Consider the following 26,834-nt stretch of genomic DNA (forward strand, 5'->3'; position numbering starts at 1 on the left):
TCACCCCGCTACATCTTGTAGATCCCAAAAAAATATACTTGAATTTTTAATGCTAGAGAACAATAAGCTTTCTAGAGTCAGCTTCAACTAGTTAACATGTACAAAGCCCAGTTTCCTTCATATACCACAGTCAAAGTATGAGCTACTGAATTCTGACATGGCAGAACATCCGTTGAAGATGATTTTTGACATTGATGACAGAAGAAAGAATTGTCACTATGAAGCAAATCATAATGGAGAATCAAAGTGCTTAAACTGACATACAGTACACTATAGTATGCAGAGAATTCATTATTCATAAGTAATTAAGTTTGAGAACATTGGGTGTCCAAAATGTTGACTTGTGAATTGAAGTGTTACCAAATCTAAAGTTACACAGAATCTTGAGCCAATGAGTTTGGAGTTCGAGAAATGTATGAAGGATGTAATAATTTGGCATGAACCCTGAATACAGCACTGTGACCTAGTGTCCAAACAATGAAAATATGGTGAATCTTCAACAACAACAAAAACATCCTGGTCCAAGCAAGTTCTGGGGGTGTTTGTGTGCACAATTTTTAATGATGATGAGGATGATGCCCCTATTGATTGAAAATACCCACATAGTCTGTTGCTGATTTAGTCTATGCTGATTTACTTTAGCAGTTATGGAAGTCGAGTAGAGAAAAGTATCAATTAAACATGTTGATCACACCCTTTTCCTTTACAACAATACTCACAACTCTCATTCCATTCCATGGGTCGCAAACGCTGGTCTGCTAAACTGTGGATCAAAAAAACACATCACACCCAACCTTTTCTTCAGACCTGGCCACATATGACTACCACCTGTTCTGTACCCCATCATGAATAAATTCTTTGGGATGTTATACAAATAACAAAAACAGGAAGTCATCTACAGAAGAGTTCTGGCACAAACAAGACAAAGTGTTTTATGTTTGATAGGACGTTCCAACGTTTTCCAAAGTTTTTTAGTTTTATATTCAAACGTTTGGTTTAAGTTTTAGTAAGGCTTAGGCAGCACTGCCTAATGAAACGGAGTTGCACGCAGATCTGTTCAGGGCCCGTTCCTGCCTTGCGCCCAAAGCTGCTGATGGGGGCCCCGAACCCCAAATTAGAACACTAGGGTTTGAGAAAAAAAAAATATATATATATATATACCATGTTAGAATATGTTTTGCTTGACTTCTCACTACATTCATAATGGCTAACACGATACAACACACTAGTACTACATACACACAATGCAAATACAGTTTAAATATACCTTTTAATTTTGTCAAATAGAATAAAGAAATTTTAGATATCCGTTGTACCGTATTTTAACTTTTGCTGCACAATGCTCAGGCAGTGCGTTGCCCTTTTCTGCCTAAATCAGCGATCTGATACAAAATTAGAAGTTTATTAGAAGCGTTGCCCCCCTCACTACGAAAAAAAGAAGTCGGACAAGGGACAATGCAATCGCAGCCACTCTGCAGCACAAGGCCAAGACTATTCAGATAGCCCCGTTTCAGTAGCCAATCACTACCTAAAAACATCTACTGGGAAAAATACGATTGGATGTTGCTTCAATTCAATTGGCCAATCCACAGGCATTGGACGATGCCTCGATTTCGCTTCTCAAGTCACAGTGACGTAAGAGGTGCCAGGCTGGAAGTACTAGGACCAGCATTACAAGCAGGTAAGCTGCCCGACTGTTCTGTATGATCTGCAGACGGATGCTATGATGGAACTTGATTGTATTACTAAAAAAACACCGATAGCATTACTAATAAGAATTTATTGGAATTAATTTCTTTGTAACAGTTTTCCTGAAACGTCTCAAAGTATAGACGTAGCACAGCACGGCGCTCTACTTGTTTATCTGGCTTTACAACTCTGTGCTCCACCTTCGTTGGGAAACCTGGGCGGTGAAACAGCCTGTTGTCCAAAGTTTAGGTTGCGAAAAGAGACCCAGTAGCAGAAGTGAGCAGGACAGTAAACCTGCAGGTGATAATTGTCAGAACTTTATTTAACTTTTAAATTTTTTAACAAATAGAATATTTTAAATAGAATATTTTATGTCACGTTGCAGCGTTATTTAGGTCGTGCCAAAGAAGATTTTTGGCAAACTCCCACCTCCCTTATTCTGCACCCATCTTGGTCCCGATAGTACCTGGTATTACTCGTCTGGGAAATTTGAAAATAAAAGTACTGGCAACCGAAGAGAATGATGTTATACAGTTTAGCTCATTATCTCTTAACAGATGGTTATCACTGTGGCCTCATGGACAGCGCATCCTGAAATTTATCGACATAATAACTAAGTAATAAATTGCAATGTTATGTTTTAACTCTTTTTTTGTTTGATTTTATCATCCATTTGTTGTTTTTGCCTAGTAGCTGTTTCAAGTGAAAGAAATATTCTTAATCAGTCAAACAAAATTAAACAAAGCTTATAGAGAGCTATATTGGATCAGATAGTGTATGTACTGTATGTGCATGTCTGTGTGTTCGTTCACCCATTGATAATCTGGCCAGGGATTGTCCCTGCCTTGCACCCTGTGCTTGCTGGGAAAGGCTCCACCTACCCTGAGTCATTGCTTAGGATCAAGTGGGTTTGGGAGATAGTTGGATGGATAAAAAGTAGGTGTTGCAAATAAGATAACTTATGTATGTAGAATGACAATTGTTACCGACATTGCGTTTTACTAAATCATTGTATAATAATATAATCTTGACTTATTTAACTGTGGTAGTGCATAGATGTAGCAGCATCAGCAACATTGTTGCCCCAGCAGCACTCAGATCATGGCTCAGTTTTGAGCCTCAGAATCCCTTTTTTTGGAATTTCTGTGGGTTTTTTTTTGTGTTTCATCCCTTAATCCGCACAGATGCAGTTAGGCTACTTTGCAAGTCTAAATTGTTCCAATAAGAAATTTGTTTTGAGTGTTTTCCAATCACATTATTTATTCTTCTCATTTGCAAAACTGCACATGCTTGCCTAAGGTGGAGGGGACCACTACTGAAGGGCAGTTGTCAGGAATTAGATAGTTGGGGTCATACTAGGCCTTCTGGATTATTTTGAAATTTATTATTTTTTTTACTTAAGCAGATATACTGTAGCTTCTGTGGGTCAGTATTCTGTTGGAAGATTAATCTTCTTTTTCCCAGATTTTTGGTAGTCTGTCTTATGCTTTTTCTCCAGGTTTTCTTTGTATTTTTTGCGTTATTTATTACTTTCATGAAACTAAAGCATCTTCTTAAATTAAGTTTCAGAGTCTCAAACATGCCTGTTGACAAATTGTTGATGAAATCTGATATGAACATCAGAATTTTATTTTTTCACTTTTGTGAAGCACCTAGGTACTTACTATTGAATACTCAATTTATCACATCTCAGCTTTTGAAGACTGTTTATTTTAGAACTACTTTTAGTGGGATAATCATAGAGATGCAGAAAGTAGACAGGAGTACAAGGAAATAAGGCATAAGGTGGAGAGATAGGTGACGAAGGTTAAAGAAAAGGCGTATGATGAATTTTATGAGAGAATGGACACTACAAGGGAGAAAAGGGCTTGTACTGATTGGCTAGACTGACGGACGGAGCAGCATGTTAGGGTGATAAAGGATAAAGATGGAAACTTACTCACAAGCGAGGAGTTTGTGTTGAGCAGATGGAAGGAATACTTTGAGAGACTGATGAATGAAGAGAAAAGGAGAGAGAAGGTTGGAGGATGTGGAGATAGTGAATCAGGAAAGGCAACGGATTAGCAAGGAAGAAGTAAGGATCGCTATGAAGAGGGTGAAGAATAGAAAGGTCATTGGTCTAGATGACACACTGTACCTGTGGAAGCATGGAGGTGTTTAGGAGAGATGGCAGTGGAGTTTTTAACCATACTGTTTATTGCAATCTTGCACAATGAGAGAATGTCTGAGCAGTGGAGAAGAAGTGTACTGGTACTGATTTTTAAGAATAAGGGGAATGTACAGAACTATAGTAACTTCTTCTTCTTTCGGCTGCTTCCGTTAGGGGTTGCCACAGCGGATCATCTTCTTCCATATCTTCCTGCCCTCTGCATCTTGTTCTGTTAACTACAGAACTGTAGTAACTACAGAGGGATAAAACTGATAAGCCACAGCATGAAGTTGTGGGAAAGAGTAGTGGAAGCTAGGTTAAGAAGAGAGGTGATGATTAACAAGCAGCAGTATGGTTTCATGCCAGGAAAGAGCACCACAGATGCTATGTTTGCTCCAAGTGTGTTGATGGAGAAGTATAGACAAGGCGCAAAGGAGTTACATTGCGTCTTTGTGGACCTGGAGAAAAGCATATGACAGGGTGCCTAGAGAGAAGTCATGGTATTGTATGAGGAAGTTGGGAGTGGCATAGAAATAAGTAAGAATTGTACAGGAGATGAATGAGGGAAGTGTGACAGTGGTGTGGTCTCGGCTAGGAGTGATGGATGCGTTTAAGATTGAAGTGGGATTATATCGGGGATTGGCTCTGAGCACTTTCTTATTTGCAATGGTGATGGACAGGTTGACAGAGGAGATTAGATAAGTGTCTCCATGGACTGTGAAGTTTGTAGGTGACATTGTGATCTGTAGCGAGAGTAGGGAGCAGGTTAAGAGAGGTGCAGATATACTCTAGAGAGGAGAGGAATGAAGGTCAGTAGGAACAAGACAGAATGTGTGTAAATGAGAGGGAAGTCAGAGGAATGGTGAGGATGCAGGGAGTAGAGTTGGCAAAGGTGGATAGGTTTTAATACTTGGGGTCAACAGTACAGAGTAGCAGGGAATGTGGAGGAGAGATGAAAAAGAGAGTGCAGGCAGGGTGGAGTGGGTGGCGAAGAGTGTCAGGAGTGGTTTGTGACAGATGGATATCAGCAAGGGTAAATGGGAAGGTCTACAGGATGGTAGTGAGACCAGCTATGTTAAATGGGTTAGAGACGATGGCACTGACCAAAAAACAGGAGACAGAGCTGGAGGTGGTAGAGTTAAAGATGCTAAGATTTGCATTTGGTGTAACGAGTACATTAGAGGGTCAGCTCAGGTTGGACGTTTGGGAGACATAAACAAAGAGGCGAGATTGCATTGGTTTGAACATGTGCAGAGGTGAGATGCTGAGTGTATTAGGAGAAGGAATGGTAAGAATGGAGCTGCCAGGTATGAGGAAAAGAGGAAGGCCTAAGTGAAGGTTTATGGATGTGGTGAGAGAGGACATGAGGGTGGTGGGTGTAACCGAGCAAGATGCAGAGTACAGGTAGATATGGAAAAAGATGATCCATTGTGGCAACCAACAGGAGCAGCCGAAAGAAAAAGTTTATTTTAGAACTGCCATATTATTTTATGCCCAGCTCACCCAGATACACAGTTTGGAGGATGTTTCACTGTTTATGCACAGTTTTATATTGATGTTTACAAATAAATGTAATGTATTAGGAATTTCCAAAACCTTGAAAAATTTCTTCTACTTTTTCTTTGTGATACTTTTCAATAATACTGTCCCAGACGTGCTTGTAATTGCTGTTTGTCTTTATGACGTAGTTTTTATTAGGAGCTATACTAACCACCTGTGAGATTTCCCAAGGATTATTATTAATGGGTCATATTTATAATGTATACAGAGTACAGTTAAATTCTTGCTTACAGTGCATCCGGAAAGTATTCACAGCGCATCACTTTTTCCACATTTTGTTATGTTACAGCCTTATTCCAAAATGGATTAAATTCATTTTTTTCCTCAGAATTCTACACACAACACCCCATAACAACAACGTGAAAAAAAGTTTACTTGAGGTTTTTGCAAATTTATTAAAAATAAAAACACTGAGAAATCACATGTACCTAAGTATTCACAGCCTTTGCTCAATACTTTGTCGATGCACCTTTGGCAGCAATTACAGCCTCAAGTCTTTTTGAATATGATGCCACAAGCTTGGCACACCTATCCTTGGCCAGTTTTGCCCATTCCTCTTTGCAGCCCCTCTCAAGCTCCATCAGGTTGGATGGGAAGTGTCGGTGCACAGCCATTTTAAGATCTCTCCAGAGATGTTCAATTGGATTCAAGTCTGGGCTCTGGCTGGGCCACTCAAGGACATTCAAAGAGTTGTCCTGAAGCCACTCCTTTGATATCTTGGCTGTGTGCTTAGGGTAGTTGACCTACTGAAAGATGTACCGTCGCCCCAGTCTGAGGTGAAGGGCGCTCTGGAGCAGGTTTTCATCCAGGATGTCTCTGTACATTGCTGCAGTCATCTTTACCTTTATCCTGACTAGTCTCCCAGTTCCTGCCGCTGAAAAACATCCCCATAGCATGATGCTGCTACCACCATGCTTCACTGTAGGGATGGTATTGTCCTGGTGATGAGCAGTGCCTGGTTTCCTCCAAACGTGACGCCTGGCATTCACACCAAAGAGTTCAATCTTTGTCTCATCAGACCAGAGAATTTTGTTTTTCATGGTCTGAGAGTCCTTCAGGTGCCTTTTGGCAAACTCCAGGCAGGCTGCCATGCGCCTTTTACTAAAGAGTGGCTTCTGTCTGGCCACTCTACCATACAGGCCTGATTAGTGGATTGCTGCAGAGATGGTTGTCCTTCTAGAAGGTTCTCCTCTCTCCACAGAGGACCTCTGGAGCTCTGACAGAGTAACCATCGGGTTCTTGGTCACCTCCCTGACGAAGGCCCTTCTCCCCCGATTCCTCAGTTTAGATGGCCGGCCTGCTCTAGGAAGAGTCCTGGTGGTTTCGAACTTCTTCCACTTACAGATGAGATAGAATACTGAGGAACAAAATTAATTTAATCCATTTTGGAATAAGGCTGTAAAATAACAAAATGTGGAAAAAGTGATGCTCTGTGAATACTTTCCGGATGCACTGTATATGTCCTAATCGACTCTTAATGAGCTCAACTTCCTTTTCTCAAAAGGTTCTGTCTTTCTTGTCCGAAAAAATCAAACAACATTTTTATTATAAGAGACAGAGATTTGATGAGATGTAAAGTGAATGAACATGACACAGATATACTCCATTCAATTAATTAATAACATCGGGTAGAACCAATCTTGAGTAGAGTGTCAGTCCATCATAGGGGCCATCCACCTGGGCATATTTGAAGTCAACAGTTAAATATAACACGTTCTGAAATTAACATCTACTTAACCTATTTCCGAGCAAACCAAAAAAAAATGGCTAAAACAATTTTCAGAAAGTGACATCAGCATGGGACCATCCCGAGGTTGTTCTTTATATGTCCATGTTAACTCTGTTTAGTTTTCTTCCTTTTTCTAAACTGAGTTTTAATTGAATAGCTTCTCATTGTCCAACTGCAAATGTGAGTGCCCCTGTGAGGGGCTAGCAGCCCCTGTGTAGGGTTGTTGATTATCTTCAACTACTGTGAACCCTGAACCCAAACAAAAAAAAACACAGCATATACCAGGAAACTAAAAATTATGACAAAACAGTATTGTGTACTTAAAACTGATGTATGCATGAATGGTTTGAATCTCAGACTGGTTATTTTATTTTCAGTGTGCACATTCTTCCCAGGTTTTCACTAGACTTTTACAAAGATATGCATGTGAACACAAATGACTGGCATTCTGCCAAAGGTTGCTTCCTTGCCTGTGGGTGTAGGCTGTGAATCCCATAAACCCTGAAATTGTATTAAGCAGCTTCAAAAATTGATTAAATAAAGTCCCTAACTTGCTCAGCAGGAATTTATTTAATGTTGTTTTTCCTCTGGGAAGTAAATCCTGCTTTGCTAAAGGCACGCCTGCTTGTGAATGGATGAGAAATCATCCCTGAATCACAGCTTAAAAACATAGCACTGTATCTTGGATTGGTTCAGTATGGCATCGGTTTGTCTGAAATAGGATGTAGGTCCTGTTTTTATGTAAATGGCTTATTGTTTGAAAGAACTGTGGTGGGAGTTGCCTTGCTGTGACAGGCACACCTTTATTAAATAAGAGTGCTTTTCTGTATCGTTTATTACATTATATGTAAACTGAACTGTAGAGCATATCTTCTGTATTCAGTTACAGGAAAGTTCCTAAACATTCAAAGGCTACCAAGAAGTTGAGCAAAGAATTTCCATTTTTCTAGTTACAAAAAGAGCTGTATTACCTTCCCTATTGGTCTCTGTCTATTATTATAAGAGATTAACTGAAGTTTTAATGGAGAAAACTTGACTGTTGGTTTTCTGTTGAGAATCACAGGAACATTTAGTCTATTAGTAGTAAGAATGGGGTCTGAATGCTACCGCTTTATTTAAAAGGTGGCATGCTCACCATTCTGTGATGCCTATCTTGAGTGCTGAGTGATGAACAAATAACTCCATGGCTCTCATCTTACTTGTGCCTGTTTCAGAATTAATCTCGGTTAGGTACTCATTTTAGGCTATTGTAAAATACCATAAATCAAAAGTGTGAATATTTAGACCTAATAGTGAATAAATTCAATCCAGGTTTAGAAGTTGGGGTGCTAGAGCCTGTCTTGGCAGCACTGGATACAAGTTGGAAACCAACCATGGACAGTGTAAGAATAACAAAAACAATAACATTTATTTCAATAGCATATTTTCATACAAATGATGAAGCTCAAAGAGAATTACAAGATGTCAAAGAAGTACTGTAGTTACATGCAAAGAAAAACAAATTACAATTAGATTAAGAATAATAATGCATAAACAGTATACAAAAATTAATAATAGTGTCCACTTACATAACATAGATAGATATATCATTAAGAGAAACAGGGTCCTTAAAAGTATAATTTTTTTAATTCACTAAATGGCACTACATCACAGGTTATCATTAAATATGTTGTAGTGAAAGGCAGGGATGGGACTGGCTTTCTACAGTAGTTAGACTGAATAGCTCCTTGCCTGCCCAAAAGACCCATACAATGGAAAGAGAGTATCAGTGGATGGACGTCCCGAATGGGGCAGCTAGGGTTCCCTTTTCCAGGTTTGGCAACAAAATCAAAGGACATGGGAAGACACCCCGTCAAAGCACTCTAACCCCTCCAAAGCACTAGGTGGCAGTGTCTCTTTGCTGGATCACCCATATGCATCACCTGCAAGTCAACGTGATGGTTGTAGTCCTGTTGGGTAGCTCTGCGGAGTGCTATGGATGCCACCTGAGGAAGCAGCAGTGGTGGGATGTCCGCATACAGAAGTTTCTGAGTTTGGCATAAAAGGAGCTACTTTACCGCATTCAGGGAGTCGGAGTAGGGAGAACAAGAGGAAGAAATTTGTCTGGAAGAAGTGGAGGAGAAAGAAAAGCGGGAAAAAATGTCGAGCTTTGTTATAGAAAAAAAAGCCTGTCCAAAGGTATTTCTTTAGATAAACATCTTTTGAAGCCAGGACTTGTGTGGAAGGCAGCCTGTGTCAAGGGTTTGGAACTCCGAGAGACTCCCTCATGGCCATAATATGCCACTAATGAATATATGTTAAAGTTTATTATAATTAAGTTAATATATAATCTTGCATACACTGTATATGTTATAGATGAACTGATGTAGATTAGTGGCATGAATCCAGAAATGAGTGCATTGAAGGGAAATTATCTACACTATGTTTTAAAGAAAGGCCCATGAAATATTTTGCTTGGAATCGCATCTTAATCCACTCACTTTTCATCTTTTCATCCTGGATGGTGGAACAAGCTGCCCATCTCCATCCAATCTACTGATGCCCTCAATGTTTTAAAGAAGCATTTGAGGACTCTCTTGATCTGTGAATATCTGTCTAATTGATAATGGGTTTGGTAGGTTCAGGTACTAAGGAAAGACTAACTAGTTTTGTGTTCTCTTTTTGATTCTCAATTTTTCAACCTTGTCCTGCAGCACTTGTTCCTTAACAGTTCCCCAAACTGATATTTACTTGATTGTGTTGACCTCTTTTTTTAAGTTGCTTTGGATAAAAGCTGGATAAAGGCATCTGCTGAGTGAATAAATATACTTAAATATCCCCTCAAGCTGAAAGACAGCAGCAGTGAACTGGACAATAGGCAGGTATCGATCCATGAAAGACAGCAGCAGTGAACTGGACAATAGGCAGGTTTCGATCCATGATCGAAGAATCTTATGGGCATAAGACTTTGCAATTAAAGACAGATGTGTTGTGGGAAAAGGAGCTACCAGATGTGCCCTTTGACTCGTGCATGGAGTGTGTAATGGTTGTTCATTTTAATTGGGGCTTGGTGGAGAGTGAGGAAATACAGGTAGAATTACTCTGATGGATATGTGGTAAACCTGGAGTTTTGCCTCACATCAAACAACACTCAATACCCCGGAATGACAAAGCAAAAACAGGATTTTAGGATTGTTTGCAAATTTACTGTATTAAAAATAAGAAACTGTCATTCTGGGGCATTGAGTGTTATTTAATGAGGGAAAAAAAGTGAAGGGTTCTGAATACTTTCTGAAGGCACTGTATCTATACTAATAAAAGGCAAAGCCCTCACTGACTGACTGACTGACTCACTCACTCACTCACTGACTCATCACTAATTCTCCAATTTCCCGTGTAGGCGGAAGGCTAAAATTTGGCAGCCTCATTCCTTACAGCTTACTTACAAAAGTTAGGCAGGTTTCATTTCGAAATTCTACGCGTAACAGTCATAACTGGAACCTACTTTCTTATACTGTATACGGCCATAGCGGGCAGCTCGGTCACCTAGTGAGGCGGAGTTGCATCTTGCGTCTTGCATCATCATGCCTCCCACGTAATTGAGTGCCTGCCCATATAAGGTACATATTCGCGGGTGAAGGACTGTGCTTATGCAAACGAAGATGAGATGGTCTAGTGTTTGGCACAAACTCAGCGAAAGTGCGAGAGAAACTTTTAAGTGCCGGGTCTTGGCTAACATTAAATAAAGCCGTGGACATCGCAAGATCACACAAGAGCGGCTCACGTGAACTGACTGTGAACGCAGTACATAGAGAACAAGGAAGAGCTCCAAAGAGCACTGAACAAAAAACGCATTACACAATAGAGAAGGCAGCAAAAGAATATGAAGCGAGTGATGCATACAAGCATATTCATAAGTGCAGCTACTGCGGAAACAAAGCACAGTGTAAACCGTAAGTTTAAATTAAGTTTATAGACACGCTGCCGCTGGTGTTTGTCATGCCTACGACAAATACGATATTCGCGAGATACAAGTTTAATGAGAAGACACAAGGTATAAACGAGACTTTGGATCACTTTGTAATGGAGTTAAAATTGCTGATGAAGGACTGTGCTTATGCAAACGAAGATTAGATTTTCAGGGATAGACTAGTGTTTAGCACAAACTCAGCAAAAGTGCAAGAGAAACTTTTAAGTGCCTGGTCTGAGCTAACATTAAATAATTGCTGGTGAAGGACTGTGCTTATGCAAACGAATTGGAAAGCAAGGTGTAAAGCTTAACTTTAAATTAAGTTCATAGACACGCTGCCGCTGGCGTTTGTCATGCCTAAGACGAATACAATATATGTGGAGTATAAATGAGACTTTTGATCACTTTGTAACTAAGTTAAAATTGCTGGTGAAGGACTGTGCTTATGCAAACGAAAATGAGATGGTCAGGGATAGAATAGTGTTTGGCACAAACTCGGCAAAAGTGCGACAGAAACTTTTAAGTGCCGGGTCTGAGCTAACATTAAATAATTGTTGGTGAAGGACTGTGCTTATGCAAACGAATAGAAAGCAAATGTTGTGTTATTTTTAAAATGTTTCCTTTTCTTCTTCATAACTTCTTTACCCGCGCTTCGCAGCGGAGAAGAACTGTGTTATTTTGCTAGTATACAGATATACGGTATGCAGGCCACGTGAAAAATTTGAGAGGACATAACTTCAACCATCTGGTCCTCATCAAGTCCTAAAATTGGAACGTTTTAACCTCAATTAAAAATATATACTATGTCAGGTTAGTTATACATCATTTTTCACTTAACTGCATATGCACTAGCCACTTGTTTGCCAAAGCATTAAATGCAGGGACACACAAACACTTGTTATATACTGCAGAATCCTGATAATATGCCTCTAGTGTCTTAACTCCTCTAAAATCTTAATCATCAAATTTCATAAATTTTACGGATTGGCTATTCAAACAGATTCAGTTAAGTTCACATTCTTTAACAGATATGACTGTTAAAGAAAGTTACATCACTACTAAACTTGACAGACCATTATCACTTTTTGTCTTGCTTATTAAAAATGATGTTGGTTTCAGATTGGATCTGTCTGATGTAATTTTCCAGTTTGTTAGAAAGAAATTGAGACACATTCATATTTCTGCAAATGTTACAAATGATTCTGTAATTTTTACAGTACAACACGTTATGGTAATGATTTTTCCATTTTGACAAGGTAAAGCTTTTTTTTTTTTTTACTTTCTTTTTTTTCCTATAGTAAGGGAATATGTCCTGGTGGAAAATTCACAGTGGACATGGGGAGAATGTATAACCAGGCATGGGAGTCTGTGGATGGTGGGTCTCTGGACAGCAGTTCAAACCACTGTGCAGCTCTGCTGCTCTAAAATAATACATAATCCTTGTGTTTCTAGTAAATACAAAATATTCTTTGATTAATTACTCAGTAAATGAAAATATGCATCAGGTCAGGTCAGATAAGGTTGGGGAACATGCACTGGTGCAGCATGTTGTCCTACCCACCACATGATGAAACAGCCTGGGATCTTGGAGACAACCCCAACAGCATCGTTGGCAAAGTCAAGATTAGTGAATCTTTCTTCACCAACACATGCCCCATAGCTGCTGGACCCCACAACCCTGCACAGCATCCAATCCATGCAAGCACTGGACAAAGTAGGAGGAAAACACACCCTTGACGGACCCTAGAATCAACTGGGAAAAATGCAGAGGTTCTAACTCTACTCTGCATAGCACTCACAGTATCAGTGTACTGGCTGACCATGATATCCACCAACTTCAGGGTGATCCTGTGAAGTCTTGGGATGTCCCATAGGGCAGCTCGATCAACTGAGTTAACACTTTATGAAAATTGACAAAGGCTGCAAAGAAATATTCGTGGTTGTGCTCGATGAGGACCCTCGGTACCAAGATACGGTAGATGGTAGACTTCTTAGGCATAAAACCAGACTGTGCTGGTTGCTGTTAGGTGAGCAAGTGATCATGGACCGTTATTATTCAGTTTTTGAACTTTTCTGATAATTTTATTCTGCAGGGGGTGCATGGTCTCTGGGAATGAATTCTTTACAAATTGAGAACACCATACTTATACCAATATATCCCTCACCAGTAACAGTGATGCTAGCTGCCCAGACTGAAATGTTTATCTGAATCTCATTTGGTTTGCATTACTTATGTGTCTTCTCTGAGGCAATGTTGCCAGCGTGAAAGATGAGTTTTGATCCCAGGTTGGGGATGACCTGCTGAAGAGTTGACAGCCAATCTCGGTTGTATAGAAAGCAGAACATATTAAGTTCAGCTAAAGGTTGCACACTTTGTATACACATGTACTTGCTACAGAAATAAATAGCCTAACCACATGAGCACAGAAAAAAGACTGAAGCTGGCTGACTATGATTAGTTTTCATAGATTTTTACTCTGTCAACTATAGATCTCACTATAAGCAAAAAAGACTTGCATAGCACAGCTGGGTTGATAAACCAAGTAGTAATAATTGCTTTCTCAGGATGGTGCTGACATCTGCCTCAGCAACTCTCATGGATACCCTTAGCTAACTGAGCACTTCTCCCAGCACATCCAATTCTGTGGGCTGGTCAAATAAAAAGATTCCAGGCAAAGAGTAAGTGAAAAGATCCTTTGTTAAATCATATTGGACCTCCTATAGCTGGTATTAAGTCTGAAAAGCTGCCTACGTACACTTTACTCTTCCTAAAAATAATAAAAGGACCCCTCTGGATATTTACATATCATTGTAATCTGTCTTTTTCATTGCTTGTGGAAGACTGAAAACACATAAGGGGATTTATGCAGTACGGCTCACAACAATAATTGGACTATTACAATTAACCATGCTGATACCTTTTTGTTTTAATAACTCATTCCTGATGTTGAGTTCAAAAAAGCGGTTGCTAATATTACTCAGGTAGTAAATGGAGGTTCTTATGATAGCGGATCAGCGCCATCTTGTGTACATAGTCGGCTCTGGTTGACACTTGTCAGAAAGCTTTCCCTCCTACTGTGATTTCAAAAAGATAAAATTCAGAGTGCTGAAGGCAAAAGTCATGAGGATAATTATTAGATGTGTATCCTTAGGTAATTATCCTGTGACTTTATGTGGCATATCATAACACTGAGATACTGACTAGACACTTGCACTCTGATAGCTTTTTTTAATGACTGAAGCAGCACTTTCTTTATTGCTTGATGTTTGTAAAAAGCATTTGGTTGCAATTGCACACGTTCATTATAACTTTTGTTATATTAACTAAGCATTTTGTTTTTTTTTTATTATCATTTTACTTTATATATTTGACTGATTTCTTTATACAAGATGGCATGCAAGATGATTACAGCTGTTTACAGATATTTTTTACAGTCAAATTAAGGAACTTGCTCAGGATCACACAGCAAGTCACAGTCAGGAATTGAACTAGCAGGCTTGGGGTTTAAAGTCCAGTGCCTTATCCATTATACTGCCTCCCTATGCAAAAATCATGGGGTTGTAGTTTTCATTTCTGTGGAGCTCAAAGGGTGGCTGTTAATACTTTGTCTTATCACATTTGTGAACTCAAGACTGTGATAGCTAATGCTGTTATAGATTATTTAAAATTCTCCACCCTAAAAAATTGATCATCCATCAAACAAGCATTATGCAGTTCAGAGTTATGGGGCAAATTAAAACTGCTTTTGAAAATACTTTGAAAGATAAACACCTAATATAGCATGGTGCTGTCTCACAGCATTTGGACCCTACTAGGTCACCTTTTGGGTGGAGTTGTCTCCCTATGCCCTTATGAGTTTGCATGACAGTCCACTTTTAAAAATGCGTATTCTTTAATGGCACTCTGTAATTCTTTACTGGGTTGTGTGGTTCCTCGTTAAACTGTTGCTTGACAAAGCACCATTTAATTCTGTGAAATGTTATTTGGATATGAAGTTGGTTCTTTGTGCTTTGGAAGTTTTCCTAATATGTAGGGAAAATGGAAATCTTTAATGTATGTTAGTGAAACTAGTAGAACAGTAACGTGGACTTAGCCTACATGTATAGAGCAAGAGTCATTTTAAAATCAGGACCCAATCACCATTCAGTTACCGTCTATTCAATGGATATTGTGTGGTTCCAGCTACAGATCTAAATAAATAAATGGCTCTTTCAGGAACCTTCACTTGAATAGGTCTTTTGGGAGCCAAAATATTTCCTCTATGACAATAATTGGAAGAACTGCTCTGACACCTTTATTTTCTAGAGTGCACCTTGAAACTGATCGATGATTTTGAATATAATGAATGAGTGTTAATAACATTTACTTGTGCTTGTGCTGTACGGTGGACTGGTATGCTGTTCAGCACTGAGCCCTACTAACCCTGTACCTGCTGTGTCTGGCTCTGCTTTCTTGCATCTCATGTCAGAAATAAGTGTGTACTGAACATGTTTGTTTGGTTTCATCCTGTTCATAAGGTTGACTGTCTGGCAGCTAAATAAAGACATTATCCCTTCTTAGGGACCCACAATGTCCAGGGTGGTGTTCTTGGATGGAAGATTGACGCTGGGCTTGGGGGGTCTAAAAGGCATAAAGAAAAAAAAAACAAAAACTAATTAGGTTATTTTTTTCTTTGCAATGAAAAGCCATGCAAAATTGCACCTTTTATCAGCGAACTCAGTGTTTCCCAACCTCGGTCCTGACTACAGGTTTTTGTTCCTAATCAGTGACAATACCTGATAACTCTGATCTCATTTAATTAGCTGGGATTATTTTTCTTTTATTATACATTCAGTAAATCACAGCAGCATGATTTTTACATTTATAAGACATTTAGAAATATTTCTGCTTTTGCTAGAGATGTAAATGCTTAACTCTCTTTTGTTGATTTCATTATATTTTGCCATTCCTCTGTGCAGTTTTTCCCCTTTGTTGTATCTTATTAATGACAATTAAAAATGAGCAGAGCAGACACGCTGGCAAACAACACTGAATAATCAAAGACTGCAACTACTTTAGCATCAGACCCACTAATTAGTAAATAATGGATAATGGATAAAATACATTTTTCCCATATACAGTAACTGCTTGGTACATTTATTTATATATATATATATATATATATATATATATATATATATATATATATATATATATATATATATATATATATATATATATGATCTTTTTTTTTATTTTACCAAACTTAGTTTTTTAATTTCTATTTTGTTCCCAAAACACAGAACTTGGGAAATAACAGTTCACTTAATTAGCCCAGCAGTCCAATTAAAAACAGAAGCTGGCCACAGGACCGAGGTTGGGAAACACTGGGCTAACTGAACAGATTACAATATGTAAACTTTCAAGGCAGCTCAGGCCCCTTCTTCAGGCAGGACTTCCTGAAGAAGGGGACTTACAGTAGCTGCCTCTAAAGCTTGCAAATTGTAATCTGTTCAGTTAGCCAATAAAAGGTGTCATTTCGCTTGGCTTCTCATTGCACTCATAATGGTTAACATGGTATGACACCAGACTACTACAATTGGTTTTGAGAAAAGTGTATTTACTGAGCCATTACCATTTATTACATCCTGCTGACTTAAGGAAGATAAGCTGTATTTAAACAAGGAAGCAACCCTTATCAATTTACAAACGTATACAATACAGAGTTTTCATGAAATTAATAGCTTGCTTTTAAAATATTTCATATTGTTTAAGCCACTTGTGTAGCTTTTCAGAATCTTATATTTAAAACAGAAAAGACTGAAATGCAATAATATTGGCAGTGAAATAGGTGGCATGATGACACAGCTCCAGACACCTGAACAGAACTCCTAGCAGAATGTTCCAGCACAAGGCACATTCTCTAAATTGGCTCATTATAAAGGTTTCCAGTCAACCTAACATACAGTACATAACTGAGGATTTAAAAGGAAAAAAAGAAAAAAAATACAAAACATATACATACCAGACTTTTATGTTACACCAATTCAGATAGCTCAAGTATATGAAATTTCGATCATATGACTTTCTGTTTAATGTTTAATGGTTGTCTCGGGGGTTTAACCTGTCTCTTACTTCTTTTAACTTGAAAAGTCACTTTAGGCTTTAAAAATACTATTTAGCTACTGTGTCTTTGAAGCGACTATGTGGCTAGTGCCTGTGCTTCTGTGCTGTCAGCTTTCAAAGCATTTTGAAAAATAACAATTTAAAAAATAATTGGAAATCTGTGAAAAGCTCTGAGTCCTGCAAAATGTAACTGTGGCATTTGGTGCTCTGTTGCTACTCATATCTGTCTTCATCTGCTAATGAAAGAATGAGTGAAATCTGAATAGTGCCTAATTTAATCCCAGTTTATAGGAAACTGGAACTGGCAAGAAAACTATATATAAGCATGCTACCAGAACAGACAATCTAGTAATGAAATAAAAAGGTATACCACCCTACCCATCTTCAAAACCCATTTTATGCTGAGGAGGTTCATTAGGGAACTGGAGAATAATTCAGCATTCTTAGGGTCCAGAACAGGAACAATCCCTGGACAGTGCAAAGCCCATGGTCACAGAGTGAACACACAGACACACACCACACGCACGCACCAACACATACACATACCAGGGACAAGTCACAAACCATCTAATCTGCTTGTCTTGGCACTGCGGGAGGAAAACAGAGCAGTCAGAAGAAACACATGCAGATATGGGAAGAACATGCAGACTCCATGCAGGACCATTGTGAACTGTGGTCTCCTTACTTTGAGGCAGTAGCACTACCACTATACCACCTTGCTGCCAGTCTAAAAAAATAAATAAAGTATGCAATATTAGATATTTGATTTGTCTTGACTATTGTTATAAGTAGTGTATTGCTATCCAGTGGCTATGGTTTAGATTTTGTGGTGGCTGACCTCCTGGTCTAAATTATTCACAACTCATGGTTATACATTCTGAATCAATAGTAAATCTTTTCTGAACCCAGTCAAGCAGGGAAAACCAACTGAAAGTAAAAGTCATGCAAACAAGCAAAGGTGAAAACTCAAATTTTGAAGTAATTGTTAAATAAATTCTCTAGAACATTCTTTAGTGATTTTTGGATGGGGTTGGGTACACACAATCTGAGAGCAAACATTGTCAGTTAAGAATATTATTTTCAGTTTGTGTGCATGTGCTTGTTTGCACATTGATTTTGCCATGTGGCATGCCACAAGGCTGTCATCCTACTGTGATACACAGCTGTGAAACGTGAACAAAACTAAAAATAATTAGATGTTTATAAATCATTGTTCACAAAAAGTATTAACCCCTCTGGAAGTTTTCACATTTTATTATTATACCACATTGAATCACAGTGGATTTAATTTGGGTTTTCGACACTGATCCCTATCGAGTCTTCTCCTTGCATGATCACTCAGCTTTTGTGGACAGCCTGCTCTGGGCAGATTTATACCTGTGCCATACTCTTTCTAGTTCTTGATGACTGGTTTGATTGGACACCAAGGGATATTCGGTGACTTGGATATTTTCTTGTCTCCATTCACTGACTTGCGCTTTTCAATCACCTTTTCTCACAGAGTTACTTGGAGTGTTCTTTTGTCTTCTTTGTGTTAGTTAGGTCACCATACTAATTTACCAGAAGCTGGACCTCTCACAAGAGGTGCATTTATAAAGCATTCAGCAGAAACACCTGACAGGTGGTCTTCATTGAAGTTATGTGACTTTTAAAAACACTTGACTCCTCGGGTGATTTTCTTAGGTGTGTCATATTAAAGTGTGTGATTGCTTCTGTTATTGATGATTTTTTGTTTTATATTTGTAATTATTTAGATTTGTTATCAGAAATCAGTTTTTTTTACATTAAAGAGTTTGTAGCTGCTGATCTGTGTCAAAAAAGCCAAATTAAATCCACTGTGGTTCAGTGTTGTATATCAATATAATTTGAAATATTGCAAGGGGGTGAATATTTTTTAAATGCATTGTAAATGGGCTATATGTTGCATGATAGTATTTTTGACCTGAACTGGCTATTCAGCACTTAAACAAAATGGGCTGAATAGAAGCTACACTATTTTACTTTCAGTAAGGTGTAATATGTCCTAAGTAATCTATTCATCTTCATCTATCCATTCATTCGTCCATTTAGTTCCAGACAGAATGCAACTGAGGATGCGCACAACTCCATGAATGTGCACTTTCATGCACACATGCATGCATATGGTTACTCACATTGGGCAGATTCAGAGCCACAGTATATCTTAACCCAGACTTTAATCTGTCATTCTATATTGCCAACGTAAAAGTGAGTGTACTTAACTATACCCTTTGATGAACTAACTCCCCACCTAGGTCTGGTTCCTTCCTTATGCTTGATACTTCCTGGATGAGCTTTGGCCCCCATGACCCTGAATACCATTAAGCAGGACTGAGAACAAATGAACAGATATCAACCAAAATAGCACTTTTTATATACTGTGAGGTGTGACGCTAGAGGCGCTGTTGACTCGTGAAACCCACCAGGCAGACGTCCAAGACACACTTATAAAAAGCACCCAGAATAATTTTTTCAATATTTTTCTTCAGATAAAGTGCACAAAGCACCGCGCACTCCACAATTCCCCAATAATAAACAATAATCGATATCCTTCTCTCCACCCAGCAGCTCCGTTACTCTACCACCCAACTCTGGCTCTCTTTTCTGGGTTTCCCAAAGTCCTTTAAATAGTTCATGACCCGGAAGTGTTCCTTCTCCGGGTCAAACGCCACATCCTCCTCAAGTAGCCCGGAAGTACCGCACAGCTTCCATCCTCATGCCTCCGAAGTACTTCCGGGTCGTAATAACAATAGGAGTCCCCAGGTTCCTTGTGAGCTCCCCCTGACGGCACCCAGCAGGGCTGAAGAAATGGACTCCATGTCCCATGATGCCCTGAGAGAATCTGGGGAACCATTTCTGTCCATGGGAGCTGCCATCTAGTGTCCTGGGGGAGGCAGTGTCCTAAAAAACCTGCTCTTCCTCCTTCTTTCTGTTCAGGGACATCCCGGCCAGACTGAAATGCTAGCCTCCATCACAGAGGGAAAATAGATGTTCCTGGAAAAAACCTACACAAACCTGAGTAGGTTGTTCAAACCACATGGTAATAGTGACTCAGCCTGCGATTTCTATCTAGTCTTCTCTAGCTGTGAGACAGCAACCTTACTGTCAACCCCTAAGTAACTAGTAGCACAGTTAGAAAGGGCATCAAAAACTCTGCATATGCAATATTACACTCAAAACCTATAGTCAGAGCTGCCTCTCACCAAACTGGGACTTTAAGTGGTATCTTCTTCTTGGGCCCACTCTCCTTCTCTGAATCCACTACATCATATCTCATATAACAGATTTCATTTGAATAATAAGTATATACATAAATAATCAATAAACAAAAAAAGCATGCATCACGCATTTCACTATAATTTTTTTTAAATAATCAAAGCTTGAAAGTAAATGTTTAAATGTTTCTTCAGTCTCTTTGTTGAGTATCACAACTGCACATGTCTCCATTTTCTGAATACAAAGTCCTCTATTAGGTCATCATAATGACAGCTTCTGGGCAAAGTCTGAGTTAATGCTGATGATAGTCAAGCTGCTTATATGTTGTTTTGCCATGGATGACTTCAACTATGATTTGATAATTTTAACTTTGAAAAACTGGTAACTGGAAGGGTTTCTACAATCCATAGATTTGGACTTTAATTGTATTTAATGGCAAAGATATACTGAACTAGCTGAATTGTTTCCTTTATAAATGAAGGAATCATTTTTAATAATAACCATAATCATTCAGGGTTTCAATGTGTGGTTACCCTTGTTACTTCATATAGCCAACAGTATCACAACAACAAAACAACAAATTTGCAAGTATGTACCTGGTTATCTAAGGTTTGCATAAGAATGCATGCATCCAGAAAAGGAGAGTAATGGATATGTCTGTGTGATTTTTTTTCTCAGTAAGAGTCATTTTAAAAGGATTTTCTTTTTCAAAGCACGGATTCATGGTCATTTGATGCCCCAAAGTGAGTACATACAGGGGGTACTGTTTGACTTGTTGCACAGGATTTCCACTCCACTGAAGCTACCTTGTCACTTTAGTGTTATATATTTATGGGTCAGGGAATTTGAAAAATCATCCATCTTTCCATTTTCTAGCTGGCTTAATCCAATTCAGTACTGCATTTTTATGACTCCAATGTCTCGATTCAGGTCCCATTTCTACTGTCTGTGTGGGTTGTCTGCAGATTCTCTGGTGTTCTTACAATATCCCAAATCCCTGCCTGTTAGGTTAATTGCTGATTTTCAATTAGCCTCTTGTACATGTGTGCATAGCAAGTCAGTTTAATATTCAGAGATCTCAGAATGTATTTAAAATATATTAAATGCATTTTAGGATATCTCAAATGGATTTCAAAAATTTTAAATAATGTTTTATTTATTTGTAATATTTCAAATGATAATAGCAATACTTCTTTACATTTATATTGCACTGTTCTCCCTACTCAAAGAGCTTTACAAAGTGAGGGGGGAGCCAATTCTACCACCACTAATGTGCAGCATCCACCTGGATGATGCCACAACGGCCATTTTGTGTACAGTATGCTCACCACACATTAACTGTTAGGTGGTAAAGGGGTGGGAGATATTTAGCCAGTTATAGAAAAGGGATGATTAGGGGCCCAGAATGAATAGGCCACAATAGGCAGTTTAGCCTGGACATCGGGATACACTCTACTTTTTGCAGAGGATGCTCAGGGATCATTTATGAGCTCACAGAGTCAGGACCTTAACTTTACATCTCATCCAAAGGATGGTACCATTTTTATATCAGTGTCCCATTTCACTGTAGTGGGATCAACACAGACCACAGGATAAATGCCTCCTGCTGGCCTCGTCAACACCTCCTCCAGCAGCATCCCATGCTTTTCCCAAATGACTTGGTCTCTCATCCAAATAGTGGCTGGGCCTGAACATGCTTAGCTTCAGGTGGATTGCCTATTCTGAAGATGCATGTGAGATATTTCAAAGTAACTCTTTTAAAATGTTCTGTATTTTATTTATTACTTTTTGTCATTTCAATTTTTTGTAATTGCATTTGAAATACATCAAAAACAATTTCAAATAAGAAAAATAGACAGAAAGCTATTTTAAGTTATTGAATCTTGAAATATAATTATGTCTTTTCAAAATACAGAAATTTGGAGAAATTCAGAAATTTACTCACATTTGAGATATCTGTAATGTTTTTTTAGATATTAACAAATTCATTTTAAGATATCTTGATATTTCTTTTATCTACATTTAAGAAACATTAAAATGTATTTCCAAATATTTTAAATAGACTTAAACTTTAAAAAGACAGGTAGTTATTTTAATATATCTAAAAATCATTTTGAGACATTTAAAATGCAGTTAGTCAAGTTGTTTTCCAGCCCAACAGCACCCTGAACTGGATTTAGCAAGACTGACAAAATTATTTAATTTTATAATATTACGCAGTGCAGATCGGGGTTACAGGGTGCTGGTGCCTATCCAGTCAACATTGGGTATCAAGCAGGAAGTGACCCAGACAGGACAACAGTTCACCAGAGGGTAGAATTTGGAGTGGATTTTCATAACTTATTGTTATTTCATTAACTTTTTTTTTTTTTTTTTAACCATGTTGGATCTAAGAAACTTTATAAGGTTCTGATATATCACTTGAGAAAATATTTGTCTTATAGGAAATGGATTCGGAGAACCAGAATGTCTTCTTTGGACAGCAAGAAGAGGAGGTGCTGGCAGACAGCACATTTCTTGGGGGCGAACATCCCTTCTCTTTTGAAGTTCTGTATGAGGAACATGGCAAAACCATGGAGGAGTGGGCACTTAATGGACACTGCGTAAGTATGGTGACTTGGAAGTAAATTCAGTATTTTTTTGTAATGTTTAGAGATTCTCTACATTTGTACTTGAATACATTTTCAAATACACTACAAAACTTGATACAGTATGTTTAGTGTAAGGAAACCAATAAGACTGGCAAAAAATCTTTTTTAATGGTTGAGTAATTTAAAACCTTTTATTGATCCCATGTAATTTATATGGAAAGAACAATTTTAAAAAGGTGCAAAATAAAAAGCAAGTTATATATTCTTTATTGGTTACATGCAATTTTGATACCAGAGAACACAGTAACATAGTTTTTTCACACTCATTCAAAGGCAAAATGGAGTTATGTATCAACCTGCATGTCTTTGGATAGGTGGAAGAAACTGGACCCTTGAAGGACACGTTGTATACATAAAATACCCTGGAAAAGCTGCTTGCTACTGTAAAGTTTCATTTAAGCTAAAATAATATATAAAAAGTACAATACTAAGTAGTGTGGCAGTAACTATAATAATACCCTTAAACAGTGTTGGACAGTAATGTGTTACACAGTAACTTGTTACTGTAAAATGATTACTTTCCCTGGTAACAAGTAGTGTAAGGGATTACAATTTCCAAAACGGTAATAGTATTACAGTTATGAATCTATCATTAAGTGCGTTACCAGAACATGTTTTTTTTTTTTTTTTTTGGATCTCATGTAGGCTATTTTATTACATTTAGAATACCTTCAAAGCTCAACAGTGATGGAAGATGAGGGAGAGGGGAATGCTTTCAAAATACTTATTGTCATTATTTTGAGTTCATCACAGTTAAAGATGCATAGAACATTGTCGTTTGTTGTAATCTTTGTCCCGGCAGCAAAAAGCTTTCAAATGGGAAAAATGCAACGTCATATTTATTAAAGAATCTGATACGGCAGCACATCAGGAATGTGAAACTTGTGAGTTTTTTGGGGGAGATAATGAAACTGGATTTCAGTGCAAAACACTCTGGTGGAGAGAAGTTAAGCAGATGGGGTTTGAATAAACTTGTTATTGAGTATATTGTAGAGGAGATGTTGCCTATTTCTGCTGTTGAGTTGCCCTCCTTTAGATTGCGAAAATACCCATGAACAGCAACGTTAGGCTGCCACAGGGAAAGACGTTTGCAAGGGAGTTTCTGATAGCAGAGTGTCGCGCAATTGCTCTTGTAGAGTACCCAGCCTCTATGTCCATGACACCAGCCAGCCATGAGGAAAATAACTTTTTTGCATTTAAGACAGAGCGTGAGAACAGCTACTGGACAGAAAAGAAGTTGTGGACTATTTGAGGTCATGAGGTTATGAGGTTGTTACTCTGAACCAGTTCTCAAACATCAAAAATACGTACATGAAGTACAACACTCCGACACCATCTAGCGCACCAGTGGAGTGACTTTTAAGTTTAGGAGGTTTAGTGTTCACCCAGAGAACAGATTGTCTGATAAGAGATTTCAGAAGCTTGTATGTTAATGAGATACAATCATAGTTTCACATCTGAACATTGGGACTCTATTTAATACTGTATTTCAGACAGAAGTAACAAAACTGGGCGCTTGAGGCTGGACATGATATCAGCCTAAATATGAAGCAACATTTAATGTTTTGTAAATGTTTGGCAAAACCATTAAACTCCTTCATACTTTGAGAATACTATAGTTAAAAAGTAGGGAGAGACTAGTACTTTAATTTATATATTTGCTAGCAAAATACCCGCGCTTCGCAGCAGCGAAGTACTGACTTAAAATTTTTATTAAGAAGAAAACCAAACCTTTTTAAACTGAGGGAAAATATGCCAATAATTATTTGTTAAGGATCACTTTGTATGTCACATTGTCAGTTTGGCCCTCCGGTTGTAATATGACCAAGCTGAGCGCTGAGCTTACTCTTGAGCATGCAACTTACAGTTGGCCATGTGAACAGTAATCTTGTTTCAAATCTCACAGCTTGGATTGCTGCTGTCATAATCGGTTTGAGTTTCATGGTTTGTTTCAATTACGTTAGTATTTGCAGGACTTGTTGTGTTGAAGTGACATTCAGCATCTGTCAAGCGTTGTAAGCATACAACCGGTTTCATCGATAACTTCGCATCCAGCTTTTGAGAGTTTAAACATTCATAAACATCAAAATGTCCACTACTTAAATCGTCACCTGTAAATCTAAGATGTTTAAGAGGCATTGGCGGTTGCCCAAAGGTGTAAAATATTTGGGCATTTCGGTACACTTGAAAGCGACAACCGAACAATTCAGCGGCAGCCATCAACTCACATGCAGAACCATAGGAGAAGGGCTTAAGCATTTCACTCTTATAGTGCTCCTGTGTAGTATAATTATCTCCTGTACCGTCATCAGTCCACACCTTGAACCTGTCCCAGTCATTCAATACATAAGACACAATGTTCCTCCAGATATCAAGAATGAGCCTGATATGGCCATGCAATATGTAACACAGAGACTGGAAATGGCAGGCGCCATCTCCGGGCATGGAAACCATTCGGTAAGTGACAGTTCTTTGATCGATGGTGATCACCTTGATAGACATGTTAATGGGGGTACGGTTGGAACGATTAAGGAAATGGGTACCTGAACAATGTAATCTAAGTCTAAAATACCTATACAATAACTATAATCATAATAAACGGACAATACAACAGCAGAGAAGCCGTGGATTAAATAAAAAGGCTGCAGTTATCAGCAGGGAGACGTGAATACTGTAGCAAAGCAAGGAAGGGAATGAAGAGACCGGAGCGACAGACGGCCTTATATAGACAGGCAGCCAACAACATGGGAGGTGTGGGGATGGGGGACCCAACGCCGCCTCACACGGCGACTGAGCTGCAGGCTATGGATGTATATATGTACGTAAGTAGGATTCAGTTAGCGTTGGGAACTTGCATACCAAATTTCTTGAAGATGGGCCCATAGGTAACAAAGACCGTTGGAAAGTTCAATATGGTGGCCGACAGTGGTGTCATACCACAGAAATTAGTACATACATCGGTTTCGGTTAGCACAGGGAAGCCGCTTACCACATTTCGTGAAGATGGGGCCATAAATAAGAAAGTTTAACATGGCAGATGTTGTCGACCGTTATGACCGTTACACGTAGAATTTCTAAATGAAACCTGCTTAACTTTTGTAAGTAAGCTGTAAGGAATGAGCCTGCCAAATTTCAGCCTTCTACCTACACGGGAAGTTGGAGAATTAGTGATGAGTGAGTGAGTGAGTCAGTGAGGGCTTTGCCTTTTATTAGTATAGATAATTTTATAATGAGTAGGGAGAGACTAGTACATTAACTTATATATTTATAATTTTTCTTAGAGGTTGTAATGTTTGCAGTTACGCAGTTTGATTGCTGACTCCTTGTCTACCGGGTTAATTGATCTAATAAATTGGATTAAAATTTAAAATAAGTTAGTTGTGTGACCCAGTTATGGGGCTGCAGGCATCTGGAGTAATATAGTAAAATAATAAGTAATGTAGCAAATTGATTTTGTTAATAAGTAACAAGAAAAGTAATATTATTACTCTTTAAAAGAGTAATAAGTAAAAAGTAACTCATTAACTTGCCTACAGTACATACCAATCATACTGATTGACCTTTTTACTGGTGCATAATAAGTTAGACTAATTATCACTGCATTACATTGCCCAAAAAACACGGTGACATTGCTATTAATTAGTCATGAAATTGCTAATTTAAAAGTTAGTTTTATAAAATGAATTTATCAGATCCAATGTGACCACAAATTTGATTGTTTTTAAATTCTAAATAAACAAATTACACTTGCACCAAAGAAATCTTAA

The 26,834-nt window shown here is 38.4% G+C and overlaps 1 protein-coding gene across 1 annotated transcript in view; it reads left to right on the forward strand.

Moving 5' to 3' along the window:
• The first annotated feature begins 1,611 nt into the window (after positions 1-1,611).
• creb3l4 (cAMP responsive element binding protein 3-like 4) overlaps positions 1,612-26,834 on the forward strand; it is a 44,776-nt gene continuing 19,553 nt past the window's right edge. Inside the window, exons 1-2 of the mRNA XM_039752704.1 lie at positions 1,612-1,681; positions 22,861-23,019. Coding sequence (XP_039608638.1) covers positions 22,864-23,019 — 156 coding nt within the window. The 5' untranslated portion in view covers positions 1,612-1,681; positions 22,861-22,863. The remainder of the gene's footprint in view (positions 1,682-22,860; positions 23,020-26,834) is intronic.

The sequence above is a fragment of the Polypterus senegalus genome, chromosome 1 (assembly GCF_016835505.1).
Source record: "Polypterus senegalus isolate Bchr_013 chromosome 1, ASM1683550v1, whole genome shotgun sequence".
In the NCBI taxonomy this organism is placed as follows: domain Eukaryota; kingdom Metazoa; phylum Chordata; class Cladistia; order Polypteriformes; family Polypteridae; genus Polypterus; species Polypterus senegalus.